The sequence below is a fragment of the Triturus cristatus genome, chromosome 8 (assembly GCF_964204655.1).
Source record: "Triturus cristatus chromosome 8, aTriCri1.1, whole genome shotgun sequence".
In the NCBI taxonomy this organism is placed as follows: Eukaryota; Metazoa; Chordata; class Amphibia; order Caudata; family Salamandridae; genus Triturus; species Triturus cristatus.
Window position 1 is genome coordinate 1,456,692,110 of NC_140591.1, and position 21,321 is coordinate 1,456,713,430.

At 45.4% G+C, this 21,321-nt stretch overlaps 1 protein-coding gene across 2 annotated transcripts in view; it reads right to left on the reverse strand.

Moving 5' to 3' along the window:
* Positions 1-21,321, reverse strand: part of CAPN5 (calpain 5) — a 555,036-nt gene that overhangs the window by 12,261 nt on the left and 521,454 nt on the right. For both annotated transcript variants that reach the window (XM_085623260.1, XM_085623259.1), the window contains exon 12: positions 5,539-5,675. In XM_085623260.1, the coding sequence (XP_085479386.1) occupies positions 5,539-5,675 (137 nt within the window). The remainder of the gene's footprint in view (positions 1-5,538; positions 5,676-21,321) is intronic.

Genomic DNA, 21,321 nt, shown 5'->3' on the forward strand with positions numbered 1-21,321 from the left:
ATCGGCTATGTGGTTGAGTTGTATGGCAGCGTTGATCATGTACTACTCATATGTCCTCATCGGTGTGTCACATCTGAGTGATGCGCAGGCAGACAGCCCTCTCCTGGAATCTCCTTCTGCCCTGGCCTGCTGCATGGGTCCTCATCCTCCTATCAAACAAGTAGTGTGCGTCCTCTATGGACTTATTGATTAGTTGCAATGGCCCTCACCAGCTCCATCATTTGTATTGCAGTTAAATGTCAAAAAATATTTTTTACCACCTGCTTCTGATTCTCCTTATTCTGCACTTGCAAAAAAGCAAATTTTAATGAAATTGCAATTAGCGATTTTTGATGCATCCATTTGCGATTTTTTTCTGCGATTCCTTATTTGCTCCCGCTATTCAGGTTGGCGCGGATTCCGACTCGCTATATTGGGAATCCCGGTATTTGCGAGTCGGTATTTTAGCGATTTTGACATATTTCTTTGATGCATGGGGATTCGCTTGAATGCGCTCGCAATTAGCTATTCGCTATTTTTGCGAGCTGTGTTTGACTTGATGCATGTGCCAGTATAATTATAACGAGCTATAAACCTACAGCACTATTGCCAGTGTGTCAATCGATGCAAGAAGGCCCTTTATGCAATTCAGGTTGTGGCTAGGAGTGGTGCCTGGTTTAATATTTGACTAGGGACTGGCCATGCCATCTGTGTTCAAGTGATATCTACACACTAACTGCTTATTCTGAGTACATGAAGAGAGATGATTGGCAGTGTGTTGATTCATCAAAGGGAAAGATTTATGGACTTTGTCAACTTGGTCCAAATACTTTCACTTAGTGATAAAGGGGAATAGATCTGTGAATGGGATTGAGCACTTTAGTGAGTGCAATGCATAATGGGCGATGTTTTACTATGTACTACTTCTCCTTTCAGGATCAATCTGTATTTTGTTATGATTGGTACTGTAAATGTTTCTAAGCATTTAGTATTGTGTGTTTATGTAAAATGTTCATGGGAACATTTGTATTATCTTAAAACTGTGCATAAAAGTAATAAATAAAAACAAAATATACTTAATTACTGAGTGTTAAAGATTTGTATTAGGTGTGCTTCCTTCTGAGCTAGTTTTATCTCTATGCTTCAACATCTAGTGTGACTTTTCATGTTGGACAATTGCAGTCATTTTGTGTTTTTTCAAGTGTGTGCTTTCTAGGTAAAATATGCAAAGGTGACAGAGTTTGTGGTCCTGTGTCTGATTTTTGGTTTATACTGTGTACAGCACATTTATCTTGCAGAAATCTGGTTAGTCTGAAGAACATTGCACATGTACATTCATGTCACATATGAATTCAAGTGCATGTACAATAGAAAAGACCATGATTTAAGCAGGTTTCCCTCTTTCAAGTTGACATTTACTCCTCCCTGGGAAGAAGGCCTAAAGAGATCTGCACCACCCTCAGCTGTTAGATTACAAGAAACCCAACTATTGTGCAAAAGGTACCAGAAATGGACCAAGATTCAAGCACATTTCCCTCTCCTATGTTTACAACTTATTCCTTTACGGAAATCATCCATTGAAAGAATATTTCCATGGTAAGACCTGGGGGCTCTCTATACTTTAATTACAGATTTTCCAGAGTCAGACTGGGGCTTTCTGCAGTTTATGTGCTCTTTAGAAAGCCATGGTCTACTTTCATCTAATGCTGATCCATCTTTTTTTGGAGGAACACACATCCACACAAACTACCCAGATGAAAGGAAGGTGTAAACAACAGACAGAAACCTCCAGATTTCTAAACGTGTCTCACAAATACACCAGAAGGTAGGCATCATAAGGGATGATGTGTGTGATAGATGCTTGCCTCTTCTATTCAATGCCACCGCAAGCAATGCCATGTGTCTACAACTGCACCTACCCATCATGCCTCTCACAAAGGCAAAGTAAGTTTCTCCATTGATTTGCTGAGCTTACAACTGAATGACAAAACAATTATTCAAGCCAAAGACCCATCTTCCCTGATTTATGATCCACAGGTTGGTAGTGAGTTCAGCAGCACAATGTTCCTTGCTTTAAAGGGAGAATCGCCCTGCCCTATACAAAGAACCACAGTCACTGAAGCCACAGAAGGCCCTATATGATCAGATCAAAGCCGACTCAGGTGTGAGTCCAAGAGCCACTCATCGCCTTGAACTCTAGCACACTTCCTTTGAAAACAAACTTCCAATGCTAGCTATCTAGACCTCTCATTTGAGACACTATTTAAATAGAGGCCATTAATCTGATTTGGCAAATGTATGTCTTTTTATTATTTAGAGTCTGTTTTTAAGGATCTGTGTGATCAACTTTTCTCTAGGCTTTCTACGACCAAACTCACAATTAATAAACTAGATAAGCAGCACAGAGTTTTAAGTAATTCTTCTACCTGTGGCACTTCACCTGGGGACTTATGCTTGTCAAAGTGGGACTTTAACTGGCTCCAACAACTCTTCTTTATCCGTTCTACCAGTAGGCAATCCTCAAGATAACTAAGTATTTTCATAATTTCAATAATGTCTGTAATGTGCGTACAGAGCATCAGTGCCCCACATAGTGGTAGTAAGCGCTATATAAATGCTGCAATACAATATATAATACTGATGTCAAACATATGTCTCTCCGCAGTCTACAACTTGAACCTGAAGCTACGACTTATACTGCTATTTTAGCAGATGTGCCTCCTTTAGGCCTAAAGTCTTCTGAATATTATGTTAAACTAAGGAAATGGTAAATGTCAGGTTTTTTGTAACAAGGAAATAATAGCTTCCTGCTGTTATGGGCTAATTGTTCTCTATGTTTTCTAATCTGTGACATTCCCGTAACAGGATAAGTGTGCTGCCACTTGGCTACTTCTAGAAGCCCTATTTTTTTCATGATTCCTTCATCAATCTTTAGGAAACTGAGAAGCCAACAGGTTTATCGGCTTCTCCTTGGTCTGCAGTGAAGTATTTAGTTTGCCTCCCACAACACCAATATTATATCTCCGCCGCCAATTCATTATTGCCTTTGGAATCATTGGAAAACATTGAATAACTTCTGAAAATGTAATCAATCCAAAAGGCCATATTATGGTGGATTCAACTTGATTTCTGAGGGACTAGGTTTTTCTTTGTCTGAGGGTAATTACATTTTTTTGCATGGAACGTGGCTGGTCTTCATTCTTCATTATAAATAATAATCCTGAATGGAGTATGTTTAACAAACAATTTAATGTGATTAACCTGCAGGAAAATTACGCTTTGTCTGATTATTTTCTTGATGGTTGGTTATTCATAGCTTTCGATTGCAGCCACGCCTCGTCATCCGGGAAAGTTAGAGGTGATCTTTCATTCTTGTGGCTGTTACTTTGAAATGCAAGGTAAATCTGTGGTTACTGACTCACCTAAATTGCAAGCAATCCTATTAAACAACAAACTTTTGCACCGGCCACGAACATATACTTACCATTTTAGACGTATTATCATTGAGTCAACACGCCAGATCCTCCCCTTGGATGAACCTCCGCATAACTAACTACGCTTTTAGATACGTTCCTGCATCAGTCGCATACGCCCATCTGCCGGCCAAACGCATCCCATTTACTTAAATTGACGATCTGCCAGCACGTTCTATCAGACCGTGGGTCTGCTCATTCAGGGCTACTTCCCAGGCATTTGTTCTATTTTTCAGTCCTGATGATGATCCCAGAACTTTTCTTGGGATCGAAACGTCGTTGACAGCTACATCTTAACTCTATGCAGTAATTCATTATATATGTGGAGTATAAGATGTATTTCATATTGTGACTTTTGCATATTGAAATTCTTTCTTCCTAAAAGTCACTTTTAAGTCACTTGCCTGTGGTAAGGAAATCGGCTGATTTCCCACTACCCTGTCACGTCTAGCTCACTTATTTCGTGTAGATTTTGTTGTGTGCTTCATTTATTGTGAATACATTTCTTGATACTGTCAATCTAGACAAACAGAGCCAATCTTGATTGTGATAATTTGGCTACACCTGTATTGATTCTCGCATTAAAGGGACCGCTGTCTCTTAAAAATACTACTACCCTCGGTCCCTTTTTGAACCCAAAGGTTTCCTTGTTTCTACTTTTCATACCTAATAAAAAAAGAAGCAAAACAGTTGAGAGCTGCCCCACTAATCATGTAACTTCCACATGTATTAAAAATACAGCATACAGTGTCACATATCAACAATAACAAATGTCACTGAAAAATCAAGCAGATAGAATTCTCATTCGCTACATGGCGGGCATCATTTAACACTGCTTATGTTGGTGTCTCTCCATACACTGAAGTTATACTGATAATATAAATGAAAGTTGTGTTTGATGTTCTGAACTAGTGTATGGGTTGGTGAATGTTTTACGTTCACCTAAAAAAGGTACTCCGATACTAGCATTATGTTATGAAAGTTGTCTGGATGTGGGGTGTTTTCGTTTGGCAGTGGTGGGATTTGTGTTTTTTTAACAGGAGAAAAGAACACTTGACTTGTGATATGTTTGATTGCATTTAGAATAAGGCGACCAATGAACACACAATTCTAAAATTTTGTTCATATTTGTAAACTTGTGAAGTCTGACATTTAATAGAAGATACTTTGGGAGAAAAGAAAAGCACTTTTTGTGGGACTTCATCCCCTTGGGCAGGTTGAATCATGGGAGGGTTATGGGTGTATGGAAGTTGCCTTTGGTATACAATACTCTCTAAGTGAATGGTATGGATAGTTTAGTAGATGCTCTAAGCACAGTTACCTGCAAAGTTTATTGATTTTGTATGGGAATACTGGTAGGACATATGTACACCTTCACAGTTTAAAATTCAGTCTGTGTATGGTTCCAACAACTGCTAATTTGGATTCGGACTCTGTGATTTTGGGTCCAAAGGTTTCTTTTTCCATGCTCTTTGATTTATTCCATTTGTGTCTTTTTGGGTATTTAACCACGTTTCCACTTTCCTGGATGTGCCTTTTATTTTTCATTCAGTTCTCTTAAGAAACAAAAGTCTGAAGGATTTGGAGTTCTGGCCTCCTTACCTCGATGCTTAAAAAGTAAGTAAAACAAATCATTGCTGCATTTTTATCTAAAAAAAGTATACTCCATAGTTTTGTACAGCAAGGTTTGTCCCAGTGGCAAATTGTCTAGCCACTTTCCTATAAATTTAATATTCGGTTACTTAGGCTATGTGATCTATTTTAATTTGGCTCAAGCCAGAAAAGTGCATTTTGATGCTTTTCCATATCACTACCCCACATTACTTCCAAAATGCTCTAAAAAGATAGAACAGTTCAGATAAATATATTATAATCAGAGAGGCGCCATTAAAAAAGGCAGGTAATCACTAAGACATGAAAGGTGGACAAAAGAAAAGCCTGACTAATTTCTTATCACGAAAAGTCATCCACCTGCATTCACAATTACTGATAAGGTAATGATGACAGGACTTCTTTTATTATTAGTCCGGTAATTACCTAAATATAGTTTTATTTGAAAAGAGGAAAAATCTCTGTTCACAGATACCTGAACACAGATGGGCTCCCCCGGCTTCTTTCGATAGAATATTCCTTTCACATCAAACGTTGGAGTAAGGTTATTTTTCACCACAGGAGAACGAACAGAGGTTCCTTCACAGCTTATGATAACGTAAGGGTCAGCTCCTGTAGAGAAGAAATAGGATAATTTACATAAAATTATCTACTACAGGAACAACTAACAAAGACAATGTTCCTTCATTTTTTACGCAACTAAAGCGCTTCAACAATTGGAACTCCAGACTTGGGTAGACATTGATCTTTAACCTTTTTTATTTCAAGATGGAATTAGTCAAATCATTCCCCTGTGATTTGCTGTTAACAACCAAGATAAAAGTCTCTATTGCTATTCAGATAAATGTCAACTACAATCTACGCACATAACAGGATTAATCTTGCAGTAGATCATTACAAATATTGTTCAAGGTTTCTCTTTTGATCATCATTTTTATTAATAGTAGTAGTTATATGAATAATCAAACCAATATTAGTATTAACACTATCATAATTAGTATCAATAATAAACTAAGAATAGAATGATAGAAGGGTGAAAATTAACAACACAACAATAAGAAAAAACAACAATACAAAAATAATAACTATAATAATAACAATGCTGATAATAATAACAGTAATGAGATAAACAATCAAGTTTATATATAGCTTTTTCATACCACAGCCTGTATTGGCTAATGCGATGACCCAGTTTAATGGTGCAATTTACTACCCTTGAAAGGCTGAGCTGGGCTTGCATGTTTAAGTAGTAAGAGTTCAACTCCTAAAGCTACTCTGACAACTGATAGATATGGAGTATTACGTTATGCTTTCAGTTATCTAGTCCCACTGCATGAGGTTCCTTCTTTGCTTTAGAGTCTGCTGCTCTCCTGACACTTTTCCTTCCTCAACTGAACGTCCACCAGATGAGTCAAGCTCTCTTGTGAGAACAGATTTACTTGATTGTGACGGTTGATATGTGAAGGGACACTACGAGGGGAAATAGTGATTTGAGACATTCTTGTGGTTTACAGATTGTGTAAATCTGATTTCTGATTACATTTTAAACTTTTCAGTTAATCTTTTCGAAGGAATCGGAGTGGAGCATTGTTTTCAAGACCAGCCTAAACTGTCTGCAACTGATATATTTGTTTTCTCCAAAACATCATTAAGCCACCTAAACTGGAATAGAATTAAGCTTAGGAGTGAAAAACTTAGATTACAATGAAGAACACAGAAGACCCATGGACAACAATTCTAGACTAGACAAACCTGCAAGTGGAGGGGAAGGAATACATCTGACTCATCCATTCTGCATATTTCAAACCAAAGTGTTTATGGTAAGGCTCATGAAAACCCACGGATATAAACTAGTGGCAGTCAGATATGGCACCATCCTTTCTTGCACTTTAGCTTAAAAGAACAAGTTACTTACCTTCGGTAACGATGTATCTGTAAGAAATATTAGTTAGATTCCTCACCTTAGAATACCACCCAGGCGTCAGACTGGATCCGGAAGATTTTTGTAGCAATACCCCTTGCGCGTCGCTAGGCGTCGTCTGCGGCTCCGCGTCCGTCGTTGGCGTCGTGCGCCAGAATGACGGAGTACTTAGATGCCGCCCTCGCGCGCGGACATCAGTTCTTGTACATAGCTTTCCGCGCCAGGAACGCAGAGCCATGCAAGAGACCGACACTGGTGCCAAAAAAGGTCTAGGGGCCGGAAAAGGATAACCTTAACCCTAGATGTCAGTTCGCAGAACGGGGAGGATGGGTGGGTCGGTGAGGAATCTAACTAATGTTTCTTACAGATACATCGTTACCGAAGGTAAGTAACTTGCTCATCTGAAAGAAACACGTTAGTTAGATTCCTCACCTTAGAATAGATACCCAAGCAATACCAACCCCGATGGTGGGTCTGCGAACCAAGATCACACCAGAAAGTCCTGGAGGACGGAACGGCCAAAGAAGCCATCCCTCCGGACTTAGCTGTCTAGGTAATAATGCCTGGCAAACGTGTGTAGAGAAGCCCATGTCGCCGCCTGACAGATATCCTGCAAAGGGACTCCCTGCCCCAAAGCAGTAGTAGCCGCTGTGGCACGAGTAGAATGGGCTCGCAGGCCAACAGGAGGATCCTTTTTTGCCAAGGAATAACAGATTTTTATGCACAAAACGACCCACCGGGAGATGGTCCGTTTGTGCAAAGCTTTCCCCTTCTTAGCACCCACGTATCCAACGAAAAGTTGGTCGTCCACCCGGAACTGCTTAGTGCGGTCCAAATAAAAAGAGAGCGCACGTGTAGGATCCAGACGGTGGAGCCTCTCTTCCTCTTTGGAAGGATGCGGAGGCGGAAAGAAGGTGGGCAAGGTGACAGATTGTCCAAGATGAAAGCGGGTCACCACTTTCGGTAGAAAGGAAGGACGAGGCCGAAGGACAACCTTGTCCGGATGAACAGATCGAAAGGGAGGCTTGGACGAAAGAGCCTGGAGCTCACTCACCCGTCTAGCCGAGGTGATGGCTACCAGGAAAGCAGTCTTAAGAGTCAGAAGACGAAGAGGACAATTGTGAAGAGGCTCAAAGGGAGCGCACATCAGAAATGTGAGAACAAGATTCAAGTCCCACTGAAGCATTACAAAAGGGACAGGAGGGAACGTGTGAGTAATGCCTTTAAGAAAGCGTGACACTACAGGGGACTTGAAAAGAGAGGGCTGATCAGGAAGCCGCAAGAAGGCAGAAATGGCAGCAAGATAACCTTTCAAGGTGCCCAAGGCAGAGCCCTGCTGGGCCAAAGAAAGAAGAAAGAGGAGAACCTCAGAAAGAGGGGCGGAAAGGGGATTCACAGCCTTTGCTGTGCACCATGCCACAAATTTGTTCCACCGGCAGGTGTATACCGTCTTTGTGGAGGGACGCCTGGCTGCCAGAATGATATCACAGACTTCAAGAGGCAAGTGAAATGGCATAAACTGCCGCCGCTCAATCTCCACGCATGGAGGTGGAAGCTGGACAGGTTCGGGTGGAGGACCGTCCCCTGCTGCTGCGACAGAAGATCCTCCCGAAGGGGCAGGCGTATCGGAAGATCGGTCAACATACTGAGTAGCTCAGGATACCAGTACCTTTGTGCCCAATCCGGAGCCACCAAGATGACTTGGGCCTGGTCGTGCCTGATCTTCTTCAGCACTCTGGGCAGAAGTGGTATAGGCGGAAAGGCGTACAACAGACCGCAACTCCACTCGCGACGAAAAGCGTCGCCGAGCGAGTGCCGCCTTGGAAATTCCAACGCGCAGAACTGCTGCCATTGCGCGTTCGTCGGTGGCGAATAGATCTAACCAAGGCTCTCCCCACTGCTGAAAGAGACCTTGCGCCACTTCTGAGTTCAGACGCCATTCGTGATCCATCATGCACCGGCGGCTGAGTTCGTCTGCTCTGGCGTTCAGAGAGCCCGCCAGATGTTGAACCACCAGGGTGATGCCCTGATGTTCCAGCCATGTCCAGAGGCGCAGAGCCTCCTGACAAAGGGTCCACGACCCCACCCCGCCCTGTTTGTTGCAATACCACATGGCGGTGGTGTTGTCCATGAACACCTGCACGACACTTCCCCTGACAGAGGGAAGGAAGGCTTTCAGTGCAAGTCGGATCGCTCTCAGCTCCAACAAGTTGATGTGGAGGCGAGACTCCGCCGGAGACCAGAGGCCTCTGATCTCCGCCTCTCCCATATGGCCACCCCAGCCCAGGAGGGACGCATCCGTCACTACGACATGCTCCGGTAGGGGTAGGGAGAGGCTCTTGCCCGTGACCCAATTGCGGTCCGTGAGCAACCACTGCAACTGCTGTGCAGTGCCCTCCGAGATCAAGACATGGTCGGACAGGTTGCCGTGATGCTGGGCCCACTGAAACTTCAGGTCCCACTGGAGAGCCCGCATGCGCCGCCTGGTGTGATGCACTAGTAGGATGCAGGAGGCCATCAGCCCCAGAAGCCGCAACACTAGCCTGACCGAAACCCAGGATAGAGGCCGAAAGATGGGAATCAGGGCCTGTATATCCCAGACCCGCTGTTCCGGTGGATAAACCCGGAACTGCGCCGAATCGAGAACCGCTCCGATGAAGAGGAGCTTCTGAGAGGGGCTCAGGTGTGACTTCGGCACGTTGATGGAAAACCCCAGCAAATGCAGGAGATCCGCCGTAGTCTGGAGGTGGGAGACGACTGCCCGGGGCGAGCCCGCCTTCAACAACCAGTCGTCGAGATAGGGGAAGACTGGAACCCCTGATCTGCGCAGATGAGCTGCGACCACCGCCATCACTTTCGTGAACACCCGAGGGGTACTGGTGAGGCCGAAGGGGAGCACGGTGAACTGAAAGTGCTCCTGACCCACCGTGAACCGCAGGTAACACCGGTGGGCCGGCAGGACGGGGATGTGGAAATATGCGTCCTGCAAGTCCAACGCTACCATCCAGTCTCCAGGGTGGAGGGCAGCTAGAACCTGAGCCAAAGTTAAAATTTTGAACCGTTCCTTCCGGAGGAAGGCATTGACGTTCCTGAGGTCCAAGATAGGGCGTAGGCCCCCCTTGCCCTTCTTGGGAACCAGAAAGTAGTGGGAATAACAACCACGACCTACTTCTGGGCTCAGAACGCGCTCGACGGCCTCTTTGGCCAAGAGGGCCGAAACTTCCTCTCGCAGAAGATTCAAATGATCCTCCGAGATACGGTGGTGCTGCGGTGGCATGGATGGAGGGGTCGTCTCGAAGGGGAGGGAGTAGCCCCTTCGGACGATTTGCAGCACCCACCTGTCCGAAGTGATGGTACGCCAGTGGAGCAGGTGATGGCGAACTCTGCCTCCCACTGGCGAGGAATGCGTCTGAAAGCTCGGACTAGGAAGGCTTTGAGGCGGATGCTGCCGGGGTGGATGTGGACTGACCGCGTTGTCCTCCAGAACCGCCTCGGCGGAAACCACGTCCGCGTGCAGGTTGATTCTGCGGCCGGTGGCTAGGCGGACGTGAGGAGGTGCCCCTTCCTTGGCCACGAAAGGAGCGAAAAGCGGAAGGCTGTGGCCGTGGGGCCGAGAGGCCCAAGGACTTGGCCGTAGCCCGGGAGTCCTTAAAGCGAGCCAGCGCACTGTCCGCTTTCTCACCAAAAAGGCGAGTGACATCGAAAGGCATGTCCATGAGAGTGCTCTGGACATCCCCGGAAAATGACGTGGACTGCAGCCAGGATCGACGTCTAAGCGCCACCGTGGTAGAAATCGCCCTACCCAGTGAGTCCGTAGTGTCAAGTCCACATCGGATTGCGTGACGTGCCGCATCTCTCCAATCGGCCAAAGCTTGGGAAAGTCGTGTCCGGGCCTCCTCCGGGCACAGGGGTAGCACGTCCTCCACCGTATCCCACAGAGTGGGAAAAACGGTCCAAGAGACAGGCGGTGTTTAAAGACCTCAAGCCCAAACTGAGCGATGAGAACAGCTTCTTACCGAACTGTTCCAGTCTCTTGGAATCCCGGTCCGGAGGAGCGGTCGGGAAGGAGAATTGGGAGGTAGAGGCCTGGATAACCAGACTCTCGGGGGTGGGGTGTTGGGACAGAAAACTGGGGTCGCCCGGAGCAGGGCGGTGGCGCCTGGCAACGTTCCTATCCACAGGAGGGACTGTGGAGGGCTTGGACCAGGTGCCCTGCAGAACGTCAATGAGGACCTCATTGAATTGCAGCAGAGGCTCAGTGGAGCTTGCTGCAGACTAAAGCACCTCGGTGAGGATGTTCGTCCTCACAACCACGGCAGGCAGCTCGAGCCCAAGGGCTTCCGCCGCCTTGCGCAGCACCACAGAAAAAGCTGCACCCTCCTCCGAAGCCACAGTCGGAGGAGAGATGAATCCAGTGTCTGGTGAGGTATCCAGACCACTGGCCTCCCCCAGTTCATCTGCCCAGTCCTGAGAAAGTTGACCCTGGAGGGTCATAGGGTCCTCAGACCCCTCCCAGTCGCCCCCGTCATCCGATTCCTGGTAAAGAGGAGGAATGATCGGAGCTGGACGATAGACAAATCGTGTCCCTAGCGGCGCCGGATGCAGCGTCGATGGACGCCGCACCGGCGCCGGGTCCGGACCGGGGCTAAACCGGGGAACGACGTCGACCGGAGTCGGCATCGGAGGTGGCACCGGTGTCGACGCCGGCGGAGGAGGCGTGACGAGGTCGACCGGCGTCGAGCCGGAGCCTCCGACGGCGTCAGGGCCGGAGCCTCCGACGGTGCCAGGGCCGGAGCCGCCTGCACACAAGGACGCCCAGTCGAGTCCGCGCGGCTGAAGGCGCACCAGCGGGCGTCGACGGCTGGGTCAGGCCCCTCATGGCCGAGAGGAAGGCACTGCCCTCCGCCGGCGTCGCGTCAGTCCCAGGGACCAGCGGGTATGGGGACTTGTGCGGCGCCTGCGGCTCCGACGGAGCCGCGGGGGTGGAACCGGCGAGGGGAGTCCGAAGAGCGATGTCGCCTCTTGGACTTCTTGGATCGCTTGGACTTACCCGAAGAGCCAGACGATCGATGGTGTCGACTGCGGCTCCGCGACCGATCCTTGGACCTCCTCCTGGACCGAGATCGAGAGGGGCGCGGAGCAGAGTGGCGGAGCTCGAGAAGCTTGCGGGACCGCTCCCGCCTAGCTTTCGAGGTCAGGGCTTTGCAGTCGGAACACGACTCCGCGTCGTGGTTGAGGCCCAAACAGTAGAGGCACCGGCGGTGGTGATCGGTCACCGACATCAGTCGATGACAATCGTCGCAAGCCTTGAAACCAGGCATCCTACCGGCACCAGATGTCGAGACAGTGACAAAAAGAGTCAAAAATATTTAGTCAAAAAAGACTAAAAGGGGTAGCTCTCCCGGATCGGCGCTTACTGGCGCGGAAAAAAGAAGAACTGACGTCAGCGCGCGAGGGCGGCGTCTAAGTACTCCGACTACGTCATTCCGGCGCACGACGCCAACGACGGACGCGGAGCCGCAGACGCCTAGCGACGCGCAAGGGGTATTGCTACAAAAATCTTCCGGATCCAGTCTGACGCCTGGGGATATTCTAAGGTGAGGAATCTAACTAACGTGTTTCTTTCAGATAGATATCTTAGGCAAGAACTATTACATATAAGTGACAGGTATATGTCTAAACATAAATCTTAAATGATGGGTTTAATACAAACAAACATGGACAAAATCCGGTATATTTTATATTCAAAATATCAAAAATATTTTATTTGATGCACAATGAAGAAAGCTAAAATATTCTTAAAAGACTATCCACACTACTGTTCAAAAACCGTCTTGTGTGATGGATCAAACAGGATTACATATCGTAAACATGCAGTAGGATACTTTGATATTGATACAGTCAATTTAACGTTCTCAAATAATCATGATATTGTTGGTGACAATTTTTTTTTAATTCATACATTATAAATCGATGATTAATTACAATAGAACATATCGTATTGTGGCAGGCTTGAAGATGCAATTACTACATCCTCTCTTGCATGCATCTTGCTTCATCCAGTCCATTAGCAATTAAACAAACCACAAACACTTCTCAACCTAATTGGGACTATCTAGTGTGGTGCAACTTGAGGTCCTAGGCACAGCGAGCTAGGCACTAATGTCTGGCCACACCCCTCCCATTAAAATAAGTTCACCAAGACACAAAAAAGGATGGAAATGGATAATTCCTAAACTTGCCTCAGTTTGCGCTTTCACCAGGCACTTTGGGAGTGGATATGGGGTGGATGGGAGGGAGGAAGTGGCTTGGAAAGAGGGAGGTGCAGGGAAAGAGGGAGGTGCTGGGAAAAAACAAGTGAGTGTTTGAAGCAGTGGCCCAATGGCAAAAGGTTTTATGGATCCCTCGTCACTGCCTTCCAAGCTGAGCTTTATGTTGAAATACAACCAATTGTGCACATTGTGCTATAAAATCTCTAAAATATTGAGGAACAATTATTGAGAAGGTAAGGGCACACAGATAATCATAGATCAACTATCCTGATTTCCACGTGTGAATGCTTGACTATAAATATCGCCAGGGTACACAGATGAGTTCAGTCAAATAAACCTATACTTTTGTATATACACTTATTTTCAAAATATTTTGGTCCTCAAAATTTTGTTCACAATATTCTGGTACCATGATAATCTGGAGTCAATATTAATGAGAAATATCTCTAAGCAGGATGGTGGGTGGAGATCTTTCCACCAACCACTGTTCAGGTCTCCACGGTGCCCTGGTAATGAACAATTTTGCATTTTTTATTCCATTGTGGAGTCAAAGAAGTGGGTTGTTTTTATTTGGTACATAGAATAGAAGAGGATCTTTTTTATTAGAAATCTTCGAATACCATTAACATTGTTACAGTACATTGTAAAAGAAGATAGATTACCATGGAGAACAGAAGTCTGTGACAAATGGGTGAATAGACAAGAACAGTGACAGAGAAGAACAAGACTTGATATGGGTCATATCTAGACAATGGAGTTTAAGCAATGGGAGGATGGATAAACTTAGAGGGTGGCCAGTTTATACGATCTCTGCAAGCTTGCCTTCTAGCAAGGTGTTTGCAATGCAGACTTTGTAGGTGGATTTTGGGGAAGCCGGACTGGGAATAATAAGGATACTTCAGTACTGTTAGATGGTTGCCCGTGGCATATTGCAAAGCATACTTGTCTGGAGAACGACCGACATAAGGAGGAGAAGGGCAAGTATAGAGCTAAACACGATGGTGAGAAGCTCATACAGTGCTCTACTACTGCCATATAGCCAACCTGCCTGTAGTTGAAGGTCGGTCAGAAGCTGGTGGGGAAAGAGAATAATACATGGGTGACAAAGTTGATAACTAGTTGATAGACACAATAGATATTAATTTAGGGCCTGGGCTTATTGTCTGGTTGCAAAGTCTGCTCATTTTCCTCCACTATGTGTCCTTCGCATCATGACTTTTTTTCAATTGCAGCCCTTGCCCCCTGGAGGGTAATATTTAGATTTTGGATGCATTTGTGGGAGTCTTCTGCTACTTACAGACTTTCATCTTTGCATTCCCAGCTCTTTTGGTAGGATCTGCAAACAGAACCGTGCTACATTTACATTAATGGAGAAGGATTCTTCCAATCCTGCCAAATTCATTTTTGTTCTGCAATGGTCTGTACAATCAACGAAGCACAAACAAGTCTTAGGTGCAGAGACAACAGCTTTACAGACACAGGGCTTTGTAAAACACCTACTTCCATGTTTCTATTCTAGCCAACAGTTTATCTGTCCTATTAATTATGATGGTGGGTGAAGCAACTGGATGGATTTTGCCCTGTTCGCACAGGAAAACGACAGTGGCTCACTACAGGGGACCAAGAATTAGACCTTACAGAGATGATGACAATGGTTTTATAAGTTAGGGCACCAGACTTACACTTAGTAAGTTGTAGGTCAGTAAACACTGCAACAACTCTACTGAATGGGGGTTCTAGCACAGTCTTGTGCCAGCTGCAAGAGGTCAGATGAGTTAAGCAAATACTGGTGCAACATATCAAAAAGGTTAATCTTTTTGTGGTCCATCTTGATCCAGAACAGCACAAATCAACAAAAGCTCCATGTGCCTGTGCTCATCTCAAGACCTGTGGTGATGACAGCAATAGACCTTGACATTTTACTGTTATGAACCACCACAAAACATAAACATTCACTTTTAGGAGACTTGGAGAGCAGCCTTTTGGCAAAGTTTCCGGCCAATGGAGTCAGGCTATTAATCCGTTTTGCAGAGCATATATAATGGACAGGGATGCAGTAGATAGGAGTAAAAGTTGTTTAGTCTGTCTGTCATCTCTAATGATGATCTATTTACTAATCATTATGGGAGAGAGAAATGTTAAACACAATCTCAGTCGTAGCATGCAAGAAATTCACCAGGAGGCAGCACTCCACATGTCCCCACATCTCCTGAGAGAATTTATAGGTATAAGCTATACAAGGACCAATGGCTTGAGCATGGACAGGCTTCCTATTCTTAATCCCCTTTCACATTTAATTAGGTATGCCATGGAAAAAAATCATGTTGATGATATCTGGAAATGTGGTCATCTGGATAATTCCCCTCATCATGGTGTCAGTCTTTCCTAGAGAGGAGACATCGAGAGGGTAGGAGGTGGTGGTGCCAAAAGCCTAGAATGGCAGACTTCTTGGTACCACATGTCATGCAGTGAGAAGAATATGTTACTCACCTTCCATAACACCTTTTTTGGTGGATTCTCTCATCTTAGGCTGTTTCCCAGGAACCCGATTGGACTTGGAAACTTTTTACAGCAGTGCTCCCATGCGCAAGTAGGTAGCGCCATTTAGCACCGTGCTGGTTCCAAACCATCCCAGAAGTGAAGAAATTAAGCTGCCTTAGGTGCCACCTCAGAGCATGAAGTCAGTTTCTTGTTTTTTTTCTATTTCCAAGCCTTCAAATGCACTGCATGAACAATTGTTGGTAGCAGTGCGTTGAATACTAACTTTGGAAATTTTTTATAAGTTAAAAAGAGGCCACTCCACAGAATGGCGAGGTAGAAGGGCAGGAAGGAGTCTGCTGTTAAATATAGTATCCACCAGAAATAGCATTACCAAAGGTAAGTAACTTGTTCTTGTGATAAATACTTCTAACCGCAGATTCCTTACCTTACAATAGATACCAAAGCAGTACCTCCTAAGCTGGGTCTGTCTTTCAGTAATGAGTGGGTAAAATGACCTTCCAACAGGTCATGGCTGTCATCAACATATGCCCTTATGACTATGTAGCAGTCTGGCAGATGTCAAGCAACGGCACTCCACAAGCCAGCGCAGTGGTAGCAGCTTTGATCTTGGTAGAATGGGCTTCCAGACCTTCTGAGGGCTGCTTCTTGGCCAGTGAATAGCAGATCTTAAAGCAGAGGACAATCCACGTCGATACGGTCTTCTACTACAATACCTTCCCTTTTTTTTGCCCCAGAAAACCCCACACAAAATTGACTGTCCACTGGATGTTACCTGGCATGATCAAAATAAGGCTTAAAGCCCTTTCGGGGTCCAGTAGGTGAAGCCTCTTCTTCTCCTTCGAAGGGTGAAGAGAGCAAAGATTGCATGCATAGTGAGATTATCCAAGGTGGAAGGTAGTTAATAGTTTAGGCAAAAATGATACCCTTGTCTTCAGCACCAACTTGTGTGGGAAAAAGGTGGTATAGGGCAGCTGCAATGAAAGTGCTTATATTTCTTTCAAGCGATAAGCTGACAATCACAAAATGAAAACATGTCTTAAATGTCAGGAAGTGCAACGAACAGCTAGCTATGCATTGGCTCAAAGGGCAAACATATGAGAAAAGCCAAGACCAAGTTATACTTCCACTGTGGCATCATAAAAACACAAAGTTTGGGAGGAAACCTGTGTGAAACCTTTAACATATCACATAACAAGTGATATAAACAAGGAGGGTTGGACCGGCAAACATAGAAAGGTCAAAAGGGCCGACAAATAACCTTTAATAGTGCGTACTCCAGGCTTTCCTGGAACACTGCAGAAACAAAGAAGAATTTCCAACAACTTTGCTTCTAAATGGGCTCCTGGCAGCAATGACATCCACTACTTTAGACAGCACATCAACTGTTTTAGAAGTCGCCTGAAAACTGACAAAATTGGGAGCAGAGCTCTGGCTCTACATCGGATGGTGCAGAAAGAAAGGAACTAAAGTCAGCAGGCAGAATTGGAACTTATATCCAGTTCCGCTCTGTCACTTCTGGGGCAGTATGAGACCAGCGCAGAGCAGCATGGTGCCAGCCAGCAGGGAACACGAACACTGCTTTAAAAAGTTTTTGGATCCAGACTGGTGCCCGGTGACTATTCTAAGGTGAGGAATCTGTGTTTAGAAGTATCCATCTGAAGAGCTTATAATCATAAACCAAGTACCTATGAGAGCCTGGAAATTGAGATTTTGCGCCTAGCTTTAGTGGTTCGTTGAAATAAGCATCTCACACCAGATGTCACTGTGACTTTAGGAGAGCATCAGTATCATCGCCAATGGAATCATTTTGAGTGTAGTTATCAAGTGACCCAGAGACACACCATGTTTACAAATGTTTTTCACCCAGATATACGATGGAGATTAAATGGGGGGTGCCAAAGTCACAACACTATTTGTGAGCACCCAGGTGAACACCCTCCACACAGAGAAGTAAGGAAGACTCAACTCCTTATGGATTCAATGGCGGAGTTTTGACTAGGCAGAAAGCCACAAACTTTCCCCCGCTTATGTTTTCTCAACCAAAACCTCAAGGGGCATCAGTCATAAGATTGTCTGAGGTACAAACATATGGGGCCTTAATGTGGCCAATTGAAATCCACAGCAGTAGAGGTTGATTGACGCGGGCTAGCATTTTCACTATTCTGATGACTAACAGAAATCTAGTCTTGAGTTACTCAAATATTGATCAGGATGGTGGCATATGCATGGTCTACAGCCAGATCCCTCCTCTCTCATACTTCTGCTTCTGCATAAATCATGTCCATGAGCCAGGAGTCTAAAAAGGAGTATTTGTCAGACTTCTCAGGGGGAAGCCACCACAGAAAATAACTTGTTGCCTTCTGAGCAAGAAGCTCTACAAGATGCCTTAAAAAACTGCAACCTCCAAGTATAAGGAAGAGCGCAAAAGACAGTATGGTGGATATTCTGGGTTTGTTAGACCCAGAGTGAAGCTTTGGATTTGTTACAACAGAATGAGGCTCCACAGGCACCTCTGAATTCTGAGACCTATGCTGATTCTTACAATGTCTACCTGCTTTTGAGCTATGACAGATTAAAGGCAATTGCCCAATTGTTGTTGTATTCTGTCCAGGAATGAGATCAGATCATTGGGTGTGTTGGCTTCTGAAAATAAAGGGTGTTCACATCAGATGCTGTTGAGCCCTACTCTACTTTTGTGACAAATTCTTGGAAATATTGTACCGTGGCACATACAGAATGGAGGGTCACCAAAGAAACTTGTTCATAGAGATCAAACTGAAAGAGGAAGAAAGCAGAGTCGCCAAACCAGTGCTCAGGCCAAAGGTGCACGGACAGAACACACTTCTGAGAGGAGAACAGACAGCTGTTGCTGGTAGCTTGTAGAAGGCAAAGTTCAAAGAACCAAGTGCAGCTATGCGGCAGACAGCCAATCACATGGAGCAGAAAAAAGGACTTAGTTGTGGGAACCAAAACCTTTAAAGGAAGAGTGGAGCCCGCAGGCGTGGCATGGTCACCAGCACAGACTCAAAATTGTAACCCTCCGCTGTCCAAGACTAATTGCAACACCTGCACTACGACCTGGAGCTGGATGGAAATGGGCAGTAGAAGTACAAGACCATCTGATCTGAATGTCTCTGCTGCAAGCTATTCAGAAAGTGAGTGAGAAGAGAAGTATCCAAAAACTATTGAAATTTATAGTTCAGTAAATGTATAGAGTTCACTACACACCCCCCCCCCCCCCAGTCCTCTACTCCCTGTGGTTAGAATCATTTTTTGAGCATCAGTTACACAGATTATTAGCAACTGTTGCCAGCCACAAGTCCAAACAGAATTGTTTAAAAGTTGTTTGAGTCTAAATGTTTCCGATGGATATTATTGCGAGTAAGGTTTGCTGGCGGAGATAAGTGTCAGTTAAGTTTCAATGCAAAGACAGAGGCTAATAGCCCTGCTCCTTTACAGTATTTTTTTTTTAAAGTTTTAATTATTGTTTGATAGTGTGTTGGTCATAGCTGTGACCTTTTTAAATTGTGATCGCACTGTTTTAATCGCTCTCGTATTTTTCTTAAACAGCGGAATCAGAATTTGACTTTTTAAATTGTGACTGCACTCTTCTTTAATCGCTCTTATGTTGCACCCAAATAGCGGAATTATAAGTTGTTAATTGCCGCCTAACGCATTTTGCACATAGCATAATTTGCACACTTTTAATATAATCTTTTAAACTACTTACTGGGGGAGTATTTGGCTGCTGATTTTCCTTCTGCCATCTCCGACGCTTGAACCCCGCATTGCACCTGGGCTTGATGCGTCAGTTCGGGTGGGCGGGGCCAATACATTCAAAAGTGGCACTGTGACGACCGCGCAGCGGGCGCGCCGGTGGTGCGCCGAAGGCCCGGCAAAGGCAAGCCCGACTACGCCCGTCCGTGCCCGGTCAGTGCCCAGCGCCGGGACCCCTGCCCCTGCTCATATCCACCTCTATAGTAGAGGCGAGCTGCTGGCTTTGGATAGTGCACCATGTAGGTCCCAGGATTGGGACCCATGTGGGGAATCCTCAGAGCTTGGGTCCTGCACTAGATGTGACTTCAAGATGGAGGGGCATTACATAGGGGTGGGACTGAAGAAGGCGAGGAACAGCCAACATATAGCAGTGAGTAAGCACCCAGCAGACGCGCTTATTATGACAAGAGCTAGAATATTGCAAACACTAAGTTGCATTCTGGTAAACGTACGCTCTTTACATAAACACAACTATCAAATGTATGACCTGATCGAGCGTAGCGCGCCTGACAATCTTTTTAACCGAAACCTGGACGGATAGTTCATCTGGTCCAGACTGAAACACTGCTCTACCTAGAGGGTATGTGGTTACTTCCCAGGATAGAATAGGTAAAAGAGGGGGAGGGATAGCCATTGCATATGCAACACATCTAAAAATTTGTACGGAGACACACCTAGATCTTCCCGCGGAAGCTTTCTCTTTCACCATCTATGTAGGCAATTCCTACAAGTGTCAAGGAGTATTGGTCTATCGTCCACCTGGACCCAAGACTACTTTTCCAGAAAAGCTCATGCAACTCTTAGAATCTCGGATAGACTACCATCCGTTTATGATTCTAGGTGACTTTAACTATCATCTAGAGCTTATGGATCAGCCAGATGTGGCCGTGCTAATTGAAAATCTAGCAGCATTAGATTTCAATCAGGTAGTTAAGAGCCCGACGCATAGTCTGGGCCATACCTTAGACGGTATCTTTACCAACAACATGAACCTGGAAATAGCCAATACTATGACTCTCCCCTGGTCTGACCATAGGGCCGTTCTCTTTAACATTGCGACTGGAGCACCAGCGTGCTCTCAGGGCCCCAGGTTAGGTAAGCAGAAGATTAGACCGTGGTCTCAGGTGACCACTGATAATCTCTCCTCCGCTCTGGGAAGTTTGCGTTTTACCCATGGCTCAGACTCTTCGGAGGCTGCATTGCTCTTCAAGGGATGGCTGGCGGCTGCGGTGGACAAGGTAGCACCTGAGAATGCTGCCTGGCTCCAGAAGAACTCAACCATCTGCGCCATGGTATAACAAAGAGCTTAAGGCCCATAAGGGCTTTTGTAGAAGGGCGGAGCGCATCTGGAGAAGGGACTACAGTGCTGAGGGTAAAGAACATTACAATCACGCTCTCACATCCTACAGGGTTGCAATAATCGCAGCTAAAAGCGCTTTTCTTGCCACCAAGATCAGGGAAGCCGGTAATTCGGCAAAGGAGCTCTTCAAAACCATATCTGCTCTTTCTAAGCCTCCTCAAGACAGCACATATCGGCCTGACCTAGCAACATGTCAAAAATTAGCTCTGTATTTTCAGGATAAAGTTCAGACAATTCACAACGACTTCATGAGCTCCCCCACTAGCACGGACTGTGGCGGCCAGGAGCAGGTAGCTAGTCTCAAGGATGACACTGGTCTTAGTAATTTCTCTCCCATTTCAGTGGAGGAAACGTGTAGGCTGATTACCTTAACAAAATCAGGATCACCTTTGGATCCATGCCCCCCATCTGTATTTCATCGTGCGG